This window comes from Epinephelus moara, chromosome 12 (genome assembly GCF_006386435.1).
Source record: "Epinephelus moara isolate mb chromosome 12, YSFRI_EMoa_1.0, whole genome shotgun sequence".
Classification (NCBI taxonomy): domain Eukaryota; kingdom Metazoa; phylum Chordata; class Actinopteri; order Perciformes; family Serranidae; genus Epinephelus; species Epinephelus moara.
The window spans coordinates 35,328,681-35,343,878 of NC_065517.1; the positions used below are offsets into that span (position 1 = coordinate 35,328,681).

The 15,198-nt window shown below is 40.4% G+C and overlaps 1 protein-coding gene across 1 annotated transcript; it reads left to right on the plus strand.

The window, feature by feature from the left end:
- The first annotated feature begins 5,729 nt into the window (after positions 1-5,729).
- On the plus strand, positions 5,730-14,566 carry LOC126398586 (proteasome subunit alpha type-6). The gene is made up of 7 exons (XM_050058044.1): positions 5,730-5,919; positions 6,868-6,962; positions 9,873-9,954; positions 11,512-11,667; positions 11,780-11,958; positions 12,134-12,228; positions 14,362-14,566. The coding sequence occupies exons 1-7, from the start codon at positions 5,844-5,846 to the stop codon at positions 14,417-14,419; spliced, it is 741 nt and encodes a 246-aa protein (XP_049914001.1). The 5' UTR covers positions 5,730-5,843; the 3' UTR covers positions 14,420-14,566.
- Positions 14,567-15,198: the final 632 nt, after the last annotated feature.

Sequence of the window (15,198 nt, forward strand, 5' to 3'; positions counted from 1 at the left end):
GCTGCTGCATTCTGAATTAGCTGGAGAGTTTTTAAGGACTTACTAGAGCTACCTGATAATAGAGAGTTACAGAAATCCAGCCTTAGCTATGTCCCATTTTTCACATCACTATATCACCGTTTAGACTAATCTGATGTTTGTAACGTCTATAAACACAATGATTGAACAAACATTACTATTTCTGTGTGCACGTTTTGTAATTAATAACATGGTTATCGTAGATTAGCTAGGCTAACCGTTAGCTGTTAGCTGTTAGCGGTGTCTGTAATAACTCAGTAACTCAATAAACGGTCCGTGAAAAAATATTCTTTCCTGCGGATATCTTAGTTACAACATGATTGCGCTAACTGGAGTAGTTTCATGACGTATCCGACAACGGGAGGCTTTTAACAGATGACGTCCTGATGTTAGCTTTGCTGCTGCTGTTAGCTGTCCCTGTCAGCTGCAGCAACTGATGCTTTCTAGACATCGTGATTTCCCAAAACTGAATAAATACCACACATAGCAACACAAAACTGCTTTGCTAGCTCAATCATGTTGTAACTAAGATATCTGCATGAGAGCATGTAGACTGCAATTTCTGGGCTGTTTCTGGTTAAGACACAAAGGATCATACTCTTTAACGCAAAGGTCTATCTCTGCAGAGATCCTTTCTATAATGTTGTCAGAAACTTAGAATACCAATCTGAGCCTGTCAGTGACAAAAATAAACACTTTAAGTGGATGAAAATTGACGGTGCGTAATTGCCCTGAGAGGTTACAGTGCAGCCTGATTCATGGCTGCCGGCTGCAGCACTTTCTCTCAATGCTGTGGCAATTTCAAAAATTGTTTTTCCCATTACTCACTTAGACACAAAAGCATAGAAAAATCAAATCCTTGATGAAAAAATATACCCTTTAACTGGCCCCTGGACAAAGCAATCTAAACTTCTCTAAGTGACTGCAGGATGTTTATTTTGGAGTTAAACTCTTGTCTTTATCTGCAGCTCTGTTTAGTCAGACTGAATCCTCGTGGTTGTGCAGGAGTGGACAAATGTTTTGCAATCCTGGACTTTGCATTAATTTTAGATGATGAACTGTTTGTTGTCAAAATACCTTATTGCATACATGCTGTGTGATTGTGTCACATCTGTGGTTCGGTGGTTGGACACAAATACTCCCATGTATGTCATCTATGAGTATGTGGCCAATTATATACATTTCAAAATAGGATACTGACGCAGTAATCAAACACAGGGACTTTTTGCTGTAAAACCATATCAGAGTATTTTTAATATGATCGCAGACCAAAGGCTGAACTTCGATTCAGCTGCTTATCGCTGCTCATGATACCGCACTGAGTCATTATCTAAATGTGTCAGTAACTTATAAAGAGGAAGCAAACATCCTCTTTTCAGCCGAATCAGCTACCTGCAGACCGGTGGGAAAATCCCTGGTGACACACACGCATTTATTTTTCAGGAACAAGGAAACGGGATTTGTGTTTCTCAAATGATCTGTCAGTGATTTTATTCCACGAATTGAAAAAAAAAAAAAAGTTCTGCTTATGTTCCATTTAACAGACAGCTCTATTTCCTCTTGGCTTGTCATGTGATAGGAGAAAGTGAACCTGTGGTGTCATAAGGGAGTCTGTTTTCACTTTGTCTCAGTAATATCAGCTACAGTTTTAGCTTCTCCACACAGGTTACACAGACATTATGTTGGTGTCTGTTGCAGGCAAAAGGAAGCTGCTTAGCTTACACAATATTGGTAATATATAGCTACTGTAACAAAACAGGGAGCGAAGGCTGACACGAATAAGAAGAGGTGCAGTTAACATATAGTTCAGACTTTCCAAATGAGGGTTTTATGAGGCACTTATAGATGTCAGTCAGCATGCCCCCAGTATGAAGAAGTGATCAGACTGCAGCCCTGGAAGTTAAGCAGTTTGCTGTATTTTAGCCACCTAAAAAAATTTAATATCAGTTTAAGCGTACGCTATATTGAGAGCTTTAACTTCCCCTCAGACAGCTGGTTCCAACAGGGACCTGAAAGTGAAACTCATCTGTGCTCTCTTCAAAGCCACCAGACTCCATTGACAAAACCAGTCATTTTAGCTTGCTAAATATAGACAGCTGCTGGTCAACCTCTGCCTCCATCGGAGAGTTAGTTTGTGTTATTTTGTGACTTTGGTGAATCAGAGCTAACGCCTTTAAACACCAAAGTCCCACAAAAAGACAGACAAACGAACTGATCAAAGCAGCGGTAGACCAGCAGCTCTCTATATTCAACAAGCTAAAATCACTGTTTTTCTCAATGGAGTCTGGCTTCAGTTCCCCATTGGAAATCACTCAGTACATTTACATGACATCAGAGAAAATCAAGTTATTGTGTTAGTCTGACTAACTAAACTGAATTTCTCAAAGTGGGACTAACACACCCAGATCATGTGACTCCTGCATGTTTACAGTCAATCAGATCCAAACTGGCCGAGGCGCTCTGAGCATGCTCCACAGTTTCCGCCCCGGGCTTTGACCCAAAAGTCCAATAGCATGTAACAGAAGAAGAAGTCGGTAACAACATGGAGAAATCTACATCCAGAGCCGTGACTTTTTTGGACGGACCAAATGTACAGAGCTGTAAAGTTGTCCACCATGGTAGCAGTTAGCTGCTAGCTAACCGTAGCTAACTTGTTTGTCCATTGTTTGGTCTGTGACGTAATAGGTCAACAGGAAAAAGGTCCAATACTAACAAGCTGAAAGGAGGCATATCGCCACCTATCGTAGAGGAGTCAATAAATGGATTCCCCTCCCGTGCTTGTATACTGGGACAAGGACAGTAGTCCAGTTAAATGGCCTGGTCGAGTTGTAACTGTAGCTCCACTTCACTGCATGTAAATGTACTGAGTGTCTGACGAAGAGGCAGATAAAGATAGAAAGATAAACACCTCAAACCACATTATTGATCAAGATAGCACATTAACAGATGTGTCAGTGTGTGTGTGTAAAAGGGAAGTATGTACAAGACGCAGCAGCACTTGTACGACACACTGTACATTTGACACTTTGCAGATCTGAGGCAGTAGTTTGTGGTGATTTTGTACTGAATTGCATTATACTGTAAGGTGCCATATTGAGTCACCAGCTCCCTGACGCAGTAAAAGTTAAATATTACAAGATTTACAGAGGCAGTGTGGGCCTTCTCCACAGCAGATATTTTGTCTTGTCATAGTAGGGAAAGCACAGGTGTGACCTAATGACATTAATGACAGTAATGATGGCACCTTTCAGTGCAAGCGTTCCAGTAAGCTGTGTCTGTGAGGGCTTTTTGTAATGGGAGGCATTTTAAAAGCAAATGTAAATATTGAAATGAATCCTTGGCTCCAGGTTCTGTGCACGCTGGCTCACTGGGACACTGGAGTATAGATCAGAGCCATAATCAGTCAAAATGTCAGCCCATATCTTTCCGTATTCCACACTGGATATTAATTTGTGTATTATTGTATACAATATCTACTCTATATTCATATTTTGCAGTTTTTACAAGCTATTGACACACTTAACTGTTTCATACTGACAGAAAATGAAAAATTATTTTGCTTTTCACTGACCTCACTGCCTTGAAATTGCAAAATCTGTATCTTTTTTTCCCTTTAAAGGTCCCATATTGTAAAAAGTCAGATTTTCATGTTTTTTTTATTATTATATAGCAGGTGTAGGTGCTATATAAATACTGTGAAAGTATCAAAACCTTTAGTCCATAGAGAAGTGCACACAGTCCGTATTCTGAAACTGTGCCTTTAGAAGAGCCGTCAGGACTTCTGTGATGTCACAACTATACTATATAAAAGAGGAAATGAAGAAACTGGCGCTAAAATGGAGCGTTTCAGACAGAGGGTGCATACAGGTATATTTAGGCAGACAGTGAGTGTGTTACATGGACAGTTTTATTCCCTTTTCATTCAGAATGAAAGTTCATTCCTATTAAAAGTGATTTTGTAAACACCTAATTCGGAATGAAAATGGCCAATGCGATTGAAAATTCAATCCGATGTAAGGGGCTGGAATATTCCGTTTCTAATTCCGAATTAAAGAATTTCTCGCACTTGTGTACACTCATTCCTTTTTAAGTTCATTACGGTCTTTCTGCGCATGCTCGTTTTCTTGCACAATGACATATATAGAGGGAATCGCCTTGTTGTTTACAAATACTTCGGGTAGAAAACCAGCAGAGTTTAGCTATATATAACACATTTATAAACACAATGATTGAACAAACATTACTATTTCTGTGTGCACGTTTTGTAATTAATAACATGGTTATCGTAGATTAGCTGGGCTAACCGTTAGCTCTTAGATGTTAGCCGTTAGCGGTGTCTGTAATAACTCAGTAACTCAATAAACGGTCCGTGAAAAAAATATTTACTTTACAAACATCAGATTAGTCTAAACGGTGATATAGTGACGTGAAAAATGTGAGATATATATATATATATATGTATAGCTAAACTTTTCTACCCAGAAGTATTTGTAAACAACAAGGCGATTCCCTCTATAGCACGCACGCTACAAGATGGCAGCTTCTAAAAACAAGAGATGGTCCCGAGCGGTCTTCTACCTCCCTTCTCCTCCTCAACAGACGAAGCATTAGCAGAACAAGGTTGTTGTCGTACTGCTGCTTCAGGAATATAAGCAAAACAAGCCCGAAAAAGGCACTAAGAACGACGTCGTCAAGCATCTTGTTATCCGGAGCGAGGACTACAGTGTTTTCTTCCGGTACATCCGCCCCGCCCCCTATCCAATCAGAAAACTTCCCTGCCCCAAACCTTGCGCGGACCTGAATAAACACGATTAAAAGGCGATTAAACTGATCTCCCCTGTAAACCCTCATTCAGAATGAACACTGTGTGTGAGGACAATAAAGTGTTTTTTTTAAACATGAGAGCATGTAGACGTGTTCTTGTAGAAAACCAAAATACAAGTATGACGCTGAATATGAGCAGACTATGGGACCTTTAAATACTTTTTTCCGTCTCTTCTCATGAACTTTACAACAAACTGGACTGATATTGATGAAGATGACCTTATATGTTTGGGGTCAGTTACTCCACAGAGAGGTATAACTAAGGCCTTTTTAAACGTATTATTGTAATTATTATTACAAATGTATTCAAGTGTAAATATCATGTTTTTTACTTTTATTCAAGCAGATAAAAAGCAATCTCTTTTTCAGTGGTGACCGGGCCAAGAAGTCAGCAAACTTACAGTTGAGTGAACGTCGATTACATACATCGACTGAAATATGAAACCACAGCCTAAATTTAAAAAAAAGTTTACGTTGAAGCTGGTCAAGGTACAGCTCATTTAAATTACTTTATTTACTGCTGGGTAGCTTAAAAATTTTCTGCACAAATTTGTGGCATAAATGTCTCTTATTTTGTCAGAACAAATGTCCTCTGCTACTTTAATGTTTTTATGGGAGGGAGTGGGGACAAAATTCAAAATATTGAGGGGGAAGTGCCCCCTGCGTCCACCCTGATATCGACACCTGTGCCTGTAGATTTCCTTCTCAAATGCAGTGTACATATAAAGCAGCTTAAATTAGAATTACTCAAGCAAATGCAAGTACCTATAATTCATTCCTCAGTTTAATACCTGAGAATGTTCACTCTACCAAAAACCATTTAGATTTTATCTCATGAAGATCCAGCATGGGAGTGTATCACCATGGAAACGACTCAGGCCGCACACCGGATGTAGTTTGGATCCCATTAGTTCAATTTCCGGGTGAAAATATTGTGCATGAAGTAAAGTCTGCCTGCAGATTCATTTGGACGAACTTTTCATCCAACTTAACTTTGTAAAATGTCCCGAGGCTCCAGTGCAGGGTTTGATCGACACATCACCATCTTCTCTCCCGAGGGGAGGCTCTACCAAGTCGGTCAGTATCCGGTTCTGTTCGGACAAAAGCCGGCTCGGATGCTAACCTGTGTGCTAGCTAGCTAAATGCTCTGTCATGGTTCGTTTAGCTTCGCTTCTAGCTGAGAAATAAAACCCAGCCAAAGCGAAAGTAGTGTGATATAATACGATGAAAGTCACACTTGAGTTGTGCTAGTTGTTATTTCATGTCTAATTTGCTTCAATCAAACAAAAAGCGCGAGTAACAGTAGCTAGCCGGCTAGCAGGCTAGTTAGCATGTTTAGCATTACAGTAAAGCAAGCTGATTCATTGCTCAAAGTGTTAACATGCTACAGAGACAGATGTTTCGGTTATTTAACTTTAGTTTAATATTTCTTTGTATATTAAATAAACTTAATCATGAGAGCATTTGTCTCAGTGATGGCCGTGTATTATTATTTTCTTATTCGGCATCCATTAGTTGAACTTAAAGGAAAATTCCACCCAAAATATCAACAACAAACATGTTTGTACAGTTTGCAGTACAGTTACATGCCGTAAAATGGATTCTGTCTTCTAACTGAAGTTGAACTTAACATGATCAGGACTTTGTTGGTGTTGTCTGATCAGCAACAGACAGGACACACATCTTAAAAGATGCTTTACAAACAGTAAATAACTAAACAAATCTTTGTAAATGTGCTGAAATACAGCTGAAGCTGCCATAAAGTACCTTGTAATTGATGCAACATCTCAAACAAAACTCACACAGTTATTCAGTGGCAGCTGGTCAATCAGATGACATCTGATAACAGTCCTTGTCTTGTTGCCTTAGGTTTCCTGCTGATGGAAACAGCTGTCTGTGTCCATTCAGTCTGCTGTTCAAAAGCATCAAGTGTTGTGTTTGTTTTTGTTTTGTTCCCTAATGTCCTTGCTGTTGTCAGCTGAACACGTTCACTCAAAGACACCCTCCTCTCTTGCTTATTTGCAGAATATGCTTTCAAGGCCATAAACCAAGGAGGACTCACATCAGTAGCGGTCAGGGGGAAGGACTGTGCAGTTGTTGTAACACAGAAAAAAGTACCGGTGAGTTGATGTCAGGTCTCTGTGTTCACACACTGGGAGTGAGCATTATAAACTCACTCTGCACATTTCCATGCACAGTTAAGGCAAGCTATAGTTAAAGCTCGACAAGGCCATTTAATTGGACTACTGTCCTTGTCCCACTATACAAGCATGGGAGGGAAATAGGTGGAGATTTGCCCCCTTTCAGCTTGTTTGTATTGGACATTTCCGGTTATCCTATTATGTCACAGATCAAACAAACGACAAACATGTTAGCTACGGTTAGCTAGCAGCTAACTGGTACCATGGTGGAAAACTTAATGCTACTGGACTTCCAGGTCAAAGCCCGGGGCTGAAACTGTGGAGCATGCTCAGAGCGCCTCGGCCAGTTTGGGTCTGATTGACTGTATACATGCAGGAGTCACATTATCTGGGTGTGTTAGTCTGACTTTGAAAAATTTGATTTAGTATGATTTCAGTCTGACTAACGTGTTTACATGGATTTTAAAAGTTTGGTTTTAGTAGGACTAACACAATAAATCGATTTTCCCTGATGTCATGTAAACGTAGTGACTGTGGAATGCAAGGTGAATCCACCTGCACTGACAACTCTTAGTATGGATGATGGCACATATGGTGGGAATGGGACTGAGAGTTTGATGTATACAAAGCTCTTTACTTAAAAATTATACTATTTTTGTGGTAACTTGATATGGTTCATACATTTGTTAGTGAATAAATGTACACCCTGTGACCAAATTCAATTTGGAATTGTCTGTCATAGCAAAATGCATTACACTGCACCTCAGTGTCTCTACAGGAGAATCTTCATCTGCTGGTAAAATACTTCCCATTTTAGAGTTTTATCTATTATGCTTTAAAAAGACATGAATTATTTTGTTGAAAAATATTTAAATATTTACAGATGCACATCATGTTTTTAGATCTCAGAGTGGTGACTTAAAGGGACAGTTCAGTCCAAAACCAAAAATGCGTCTTTTCCCTCTTACCTGTAGTGCTGTTTAAAAGTGTAGATTGTTTTGGTGTGAATTGCAGAGTGCTGGAGATTTCAGATAACTACACCCACCAAGTGTATAAGTGCACAGAATGAAGTGTGCATCTACTCATGGATGAGAGGCTTGTGACAGCTCAAGATGTAAACATTAAAGGGGCAAAAAGTGAAATCGTTTCATCGCTAGGTTTACTGTTGTGCACTGCCTGTAGACCAAAACAAAGTGTGTCATGAGCCACACCTCCCTCTACCTCTGCTCTCCACCCCCAACCCCCCACTCGCCTTGTCTAAACTTAGTTTAGCAGTTAGCGATGTCTTTCACTCACTCTCGGTCTCTGCTGTGTTTAGCTATTTCCCTGCCTACTTCAACGATGATGGTACCTGTAATAAATGTAATACTGAGATGGAGGCGAGGCTCAGTGACTAGAAGAGCTGGTAGAAGTGCTCCATAGCTGTAAGTTACTCCAGTAGCCGGTGGCAGCCGACTCGGCTTGAGCCATCGCTGGATCCTGGCTAGTGCTAACACCGGGAGCTAATGCTAACGTTCCTACTCTTCTCCGTGAGTGAGAGCGATGTTTTAGCCTGGCTACATTTTACAATGCTAATTGCAAATGTTAGCTGGGCTGCCGGGCTACTCACCTAACACTGACCCATTGCTGGGACCGAGCCGCTAATAACTCAAGCTCTAGACATTAACCCATGCTATGATTGTAACATTAAATTTAATTGAATCGACATAGCAACACGTGCCTAACGTTACTGTAACACTAATTAAAACAGACATTTGACTTTATGTTGTTACTGAACGTTACCTGTCCAGGAGAGGAAGAGCTAGCTCAGAGTCAAATTGTAGCCCCTTTAGCTCTCGCAGTGCTCTCCACCTTGGAAATGCAAGGCCAATGTTAATCCGGGTTCTGTCCCTTTCTATATCCGACAACTTCTTCGGCAACGACCATTGTTTCTTTAGAGGTAATGTCGGATCCTGGTTGTCTTCAGGTGAACTTTTCGTTCCGCTCTCCACCATTTCGCTTTGAAAATTATTGCCCCTTTAGTGATGTCCTCCTCAGCTGAGCTGTAACATTAGCTAGCTCCGTGGTGCTAGGTGAGTTAGCAGTAGATGCACGCTTCCTTCTATGTGGTGGAACAGTTAGTCAGTGTAGTTCGGGAAGAGAGAAAATAGTTCCTACATAAAACTGCTCACAATGAGGTCTGTGGATTATCTTGAGTAACAGGGTCATGATTTCTGGAAAGAGACATTGCGTTGGAGTTTATCAAATGTATTTTTTTGGCGCTTTGAGCACCACAAGCTGAGTGCCATCTAGTTCCATTACATTAGAGAGAAGGCAGACACCTCTACAACTGATAACTCCAACACTCAGCAGCTCACACCAAAACAATCTAGACTGATAAACAGCACTACAGGTAAGAGTAAAAATATGTATGTTTGATTTGGGGGTGCACTGTCCCTTTACATTGTGTCATGCTCGAACCAGCAGTCTAGACTGTTGTTTTCAACTTACAGTGTACAGTTTTTATTATATGACTAAAAAAAAGGATGAACTTGAAGCATTTATGAAGTTTAAACCAGAGAATATTTGGTAAAATACTTAAATGTTTTATTCATAAAGTTTCCATCTGCATAGTTTTGTATTGGCAGGAGACATCATTGCATTTATACTCTTAATTATTTTTCCAAATGCATCTTTGGATGCAGCCACAGAGAACGACGGGATAATTACAGCCTCCTGTCTCGTGACGTTTTTTACCCATTTCACTGCTTTCCGATCAGACAAATACCCGAGGCACGTATTAATCTTAAATGTAATAAATCTTTGGGGTGCAGTGATGACATAAAAAGATGAGACCACTGACCTCAAACCACATTCATTTTCTATTAAACTCTTTCTTCTTTGAAACAGGACAAGCTCCTGGATGCTGCCACAGTGACCCACCTTTTCAGAATAACAGATAATATTGGATGTGTAATGTCTGGGATGACGGGTAAGACACAGTCTAATTATGTTGGCACAAACAGTAACACCATCTGTTATTAATCATGAGGGTTTATTGTTTTCAGATTTATAAAAACAGTATCTTTCAATATCTTTGTTTATGTTAAATATGGAATAAACTGTATGTAAAAACCTGGGTGAAAATTAGATTTTTGGGGGATTATTTAGCACAAATAATCTGTTTTTTTTTTTTGTTTTTTTTTTGTTCTATATAGGGAGCATATTCAGTCAGGTGTTTTCATCTTCTCTCATTTTTCTCCTCACTTTCTATTACTGGAAAGATTTTGGAGTTTTGTCCGTAAACTTTTGGTGGTCAGTGTTTTCTTGCAGCAGGAAACACAGTAGTTTTTCAGTATACTGGAACAAATAAAACATCTGTGTGAAGCCCAGTTAAAACCCAAAATACCCTTTTTTTAAAAATCCCAACAGTATTTTCAGTAAAAATTGAAAGTGGTGAGTCTGAATGGATAATCTGATGTCTCTGTTCTCAGTCACAGCGTTTACTGTCACTGATGGTTCCTCTTTCCTAACAAGCAGCTCTCTTTGGATTTCATGTAAACATTGCATCAGCGATTGGAAGTGTCATTATTACCCTTTTTTCCACCAAAACATGTGTGCAGGCTTCTCATCTGCAGTAGACGAGTGTGCCTTTCTGTTTTTGTAGTTAGCGAGATAACTTCAGAGTTAACTCTGGGTTTTCAGTACAAAGCTGGTTCTGTTTTTACCTGGATAAATCACCATGGTAGCTTATGCTGAACAGTTAACCTGCTTCAAAGAGGTCTCAGGTAAAGAAGAGGAGCCTGTCTATTGATATAGGTCAGTATTTAAAGTCGGCTCTATTTCCACAGGTTTTAAGGGTGCTTTCACACCTACCTGTTTGGTTTGGTTTGGTTCAGTCAAACTCAAGTTCATTTGCCCCCTAAGTGCGGTTCGTTTGGGCAGGTGTGAACACAGCAATCACACTCAGGTGCGCACCAAAACAACCAGACTGAGACCTTCTTGAAGAGGTGGTCTCAGTCTGGTTACAAACGAACTCTGGTGCGTTTGGTTTGTGGTGAGAAGGTGTTCCGACCTGGATGTGAAGCAACTGCAGTCACATGACACATTGTTTGGGTTAAACATGAGCATGTTACAGTCCTGGAGGATTATTAATGTGCACCTCCTCCTGTACTGCCTTAATATGCACATTCAGCACATCCAATGCATCAAAACATTGTTTTCTAGTTGGAGCCGCGCCTCGTTTTCAAACTGTATGGTTTGACTAAAATGAACAATGACAGCAATATAGTCCACGATGAGCAGCGCTAAAATCAACCTGCGTAGTTGTCCCTCCATTGTGACATTAGAAAGTGTCACATTTATCTTGCAAGTGTACTCTTCTTCAACGTTTGCTTTACTTCCTGGATTTTTCCCACATGGAAATTCTGACCAATCAAGAGCAGCTTTCTCACACCAATTCAGTCATTTAAATAAGCACATTAAATAAGTGAATGTTGACGTGTTCAGGACTCAAAACTCAAAGGTTTGGACTGATCTCCTCTTCCAGCTGACAGCAGGTCTCAAGTCCAGCGAGCTCGCTACGAGGCGGCCAACTGGCAGTACAAGTACGGTTATGAGATTCCAGTGGACATGCTGTGTAAGAGAATCGCTGACATCTCACAAGTCTACACGCAGAACGCTGAGATGCGACCACTGGGCTGTTGTGAGTATATTTAATTATATAGTACAGTCATTTTTTTGGCATTAGACTCATCTTAAGGCATAAAACACTGAAGCCAAATGGTCACTGTCACCGTCCTCTCTGATGCCTGCAGGTATGATCGTGATCGGTATAGACGAGGAGCACGGCCCCCAGGTGTACAAATGTGACCCAGCGGGTTACTACTGCGGCTTCAAGGCCACCGCAGCCGGAGTGAAGCAGACAGAAGCCACCAGCTTCCTGGAGAAGAAAGTGAAAAAGAAACTGGACTGGACCTTTGAACAAACTGTCGAGGTACAAACTCTCTGTACGCTGATGTAACACAGGTCGATAAAGGAGGAACGTGAATGTGAAAGTCACCTAACAGGTGGTTTCCAGCTGTGTGGCCTCTGATTTTATTACCATTACTAAATGTCAGGTAGATTATTATTATATCATAAATCTGATCTCTGATATGTTCTCCCCTCAGACGGCGATCTCGTGTTTGTCAACTGTTCTCTCCATCGACTTCAAACCCTCTGAGCTCGAGGTGGGCGTTGTCACAACGCAGGACCCCAAGTTCAGGTAAAATAAGAACAATATGTTTTGGTAGTTTGGTTAATATCACTTTTATTGTAAAATGAGAGCTGCAGTCGACCAAAATAATTTCTCGTATCTTTGGTATCTTATTTAAAATGAAAGCTTTTTCTGAAAGTTTGGTTTTGCTTTAATCATCAGTCAGTAATTACTCAGAAGCTCCAGGATGTTGAGATGTTGCAATCGCAACTGTCAATTCCTGTGAATTCTGTGCAGCCTTGCAAATTTGTCCAATTATTACAGACTTTGCAGCAAATTTTAGTGTTTAAAACTAGAGCACTCGGAGAGCGCAGACCTCCGCCAAGCAGCTCGGATTTCACGTCATTTTATTATTTTATCCACCAAAATTTTATCATCTGTTCCTTGTCCCATTATCAACCTTTCCTGAAAATTTCATCAAAATCCCTTCAGAACTTTTTGAGTTATTTTGCAGACAAACAGACCAACGCCGGCGAAAACAACCTCCTTGGTGGAGGTAATAAGTAAAATCTCATTGCATTGTAGACTCAAGATTCAGAGTTAAATTTATTGTCCCACAAAGAGGGAAATTTGTCTTGGGTTCTCCACCCATGCTTCAGCCATGAAAAATACAACATACAACAGGGTTCATGAACACATCAACATTATACTCCAAACATAACAATAACGAAAGAAAACAAAGGAGAGCTACTTCTTAACACCCATGCTAATGTTTTTAGCACAAGCCTATGTTAATTTACATTGTATAAATTAGCCTAGCAGCTAGCAGAGTTTTCCTCTACTCATATGAAGCCAGGGACAACAGCAACATTTAACAAAGGTAACGTTACAAAATTCAGCTTCATTACAACTCTCAAGGTTCACTGACAAAACAACTGTCTTATACTAAACACGTTTTCCGAACAAATACAACATGCTAACGTTATTAGCACAAGTCTATGGCTTTATTGTCTTCACAATTTATTGTTTCTTATCTGTGAAATTAAAGTAAACAAAAGCTTTGTTTCCACTGAGGGAAATGGTTTCAGCTTACAGAAATATGCAGGAGGTCTGTGAATTGATGCTCCAACAGTTCTGCAGAATTCTGACAGGATCACGGCCATTTCCGAGCAGCAGGTGTTTCTTTGTGTTAACTGGTGACTCAGCTGACTGTGTCGTGGTTGCTGACGGCAGCTATTGAAAACGGACTGATTCAGCTGAAAGTCACCAGTTAACACTCAATAAACAGAAACACGGGTGGTGTCTGATGTTACTGCTGGACCAAGGACACGATCAAAGCCTCTCATGTAACAATGAAACAGAAGCAGGATTCCTGTTTTTTGAACTAACCTGTTATATCATCAAGCTCTGAACTATGCTAGCTACTGTAGCAGGCCAACAACACACCCTCCCTGCAGGCACAGTTGAGATATAATATTAGTTTGTATGGTGTATTAATTATAACCCAGACCTCATGCAGAGCGGTCTTGTGTCCTTGTCTGTGGCTGGAGAGGATTTCCTTCTCCATTTGTCCGTGTTTTCTTCCATTTTTCTTTTTCATCACGAGCTGGTGATTTTGTTTTGTGTATTTGAAGTTGTGTATGTGACCACAGATAACGTACTTGTCAGCATGTAGTGACTTGTGTGCTCGTAGTTTCTCATCAGTGTAAACGCTACTTATCTCCACAAATGCATGTAAATATCTGGCCACCAATGTCTTCTACACACTCACAAAAGTCATAGTCGGTTTGTTGAGACAGCATCAGGCCCACTGTCAAAGAGTAAAGCTGACCCTGGCCATCAAAAACACCCAGAGGGAAGTTTTTCAAATTTAGCGCAAACGTCCAGATGTACAAAAGGCTCAGTTTTGAAGCTACAGCTAAAGTACATGTATCATATGAAACTAGAGGACCTGAGGCATAAAGACATGTACTCAAAATGTTGTTTTTTTATATATATATATATATGGCAGAGAAAAGCATCAAATACTCAAATGTATCAGTCTAGAACCAGCTCATGTTCGGCTTTAAAAATAGTATCTTTAATTTTCTGGCAGTCAGGGAACTCGGTTATCGTTGAACTGCTGCAGCTGTAGTTGGAGGTTAAAGTAGATTTTTTTTGGACATGAGAGTCATCATCCGCCTTTCTGTCTTCTGTCTGCAGGATGCTGACAGAGAGCGAAGTGGACGTCCACCTGGTGTCCCTGGCAGAGCGGGACTGAGCGAGCAGAGAGGCGTCACCTGTTGGATTAAGTTAGAGCATGATGGGATCTGCAGTTCCCAGATGGAGGCTGGTGTTATCTTTGTTTGCTGTACATTTACCCCACTGTTTCATTCAACAATAAAAAAAAGTTTTTCGAGTAAAATAACCATCGCTGTTGTACCTGTTTCTTATTGATCCTGAAGATTTAACCTGCACGTGGAGCTGTGTGTGCGTTTAATTTACACTCTATAAATATGCACTGAAGCTTCTAACCTGTCAGTCATGTAAACAGAAGGTTGTTTTCTGTCAGTGGAGTTTAGCAGCAGTGGAAACATTTATGGGAACGTGAGCGTGTGCAGAGCTCTACCTCTGAGCTTCCTGTTGTGGCTCTGAATGCACTAAATCACATGACACACCGCGGTGCTGCACAGAGGTGATTCTACTACACGCTGATGTACGCCTGATTTGACCTCATTCTCTCAACGTTTAAGCTTCTTTTTTTTTAGATGCACATGTAGCATGTCAGAAATAGATTGCTTCGACTCACCGGATACATCATACAAGTAGTTTCTCTTTGCAAAGGGAAAATTTGTTCCCCCGATACATAACGATACATCAGCTGTGTGTCAGTGTCTGGTCCGGCCAAACATTTAAAAGCTTCGTCATCAACATATGATCAGAAGTGATGATTAGTCCTCAGAACAGTTCCCGTCAGTCTTCTTCCCCTAAAGTCTCTCTGTGTCTTTATGGGGCTGTTACAGAATCAGAAATACACCTAAATGTGCTCTGCATGCCTCT

Bases quoted from the DNA above. Each gene is read 5' to 3' on its own strand.
- LOC126398586 (XM_050058044.1), top strand. From the start codon at position 5,844: ATGTCCCGAGGCTCCAGTGCAGGGTTTGATCGACACATCACCATCTTC. The intron at 5,920-6,867 runs GTCAGTATCCGG...GCTTATTTGCAG, and splicing joins GGGGAGGCTCTACCAAGTCG to AATATGCTTTCAAGGCCATA. The intron at 6,963-9,872 runs GTGAGTTGATGT...TCTTTGAAACAG, and splicing joins TAACACAGAAAAAAGTACCG to GACAAGCTCCTGGATGCTGC.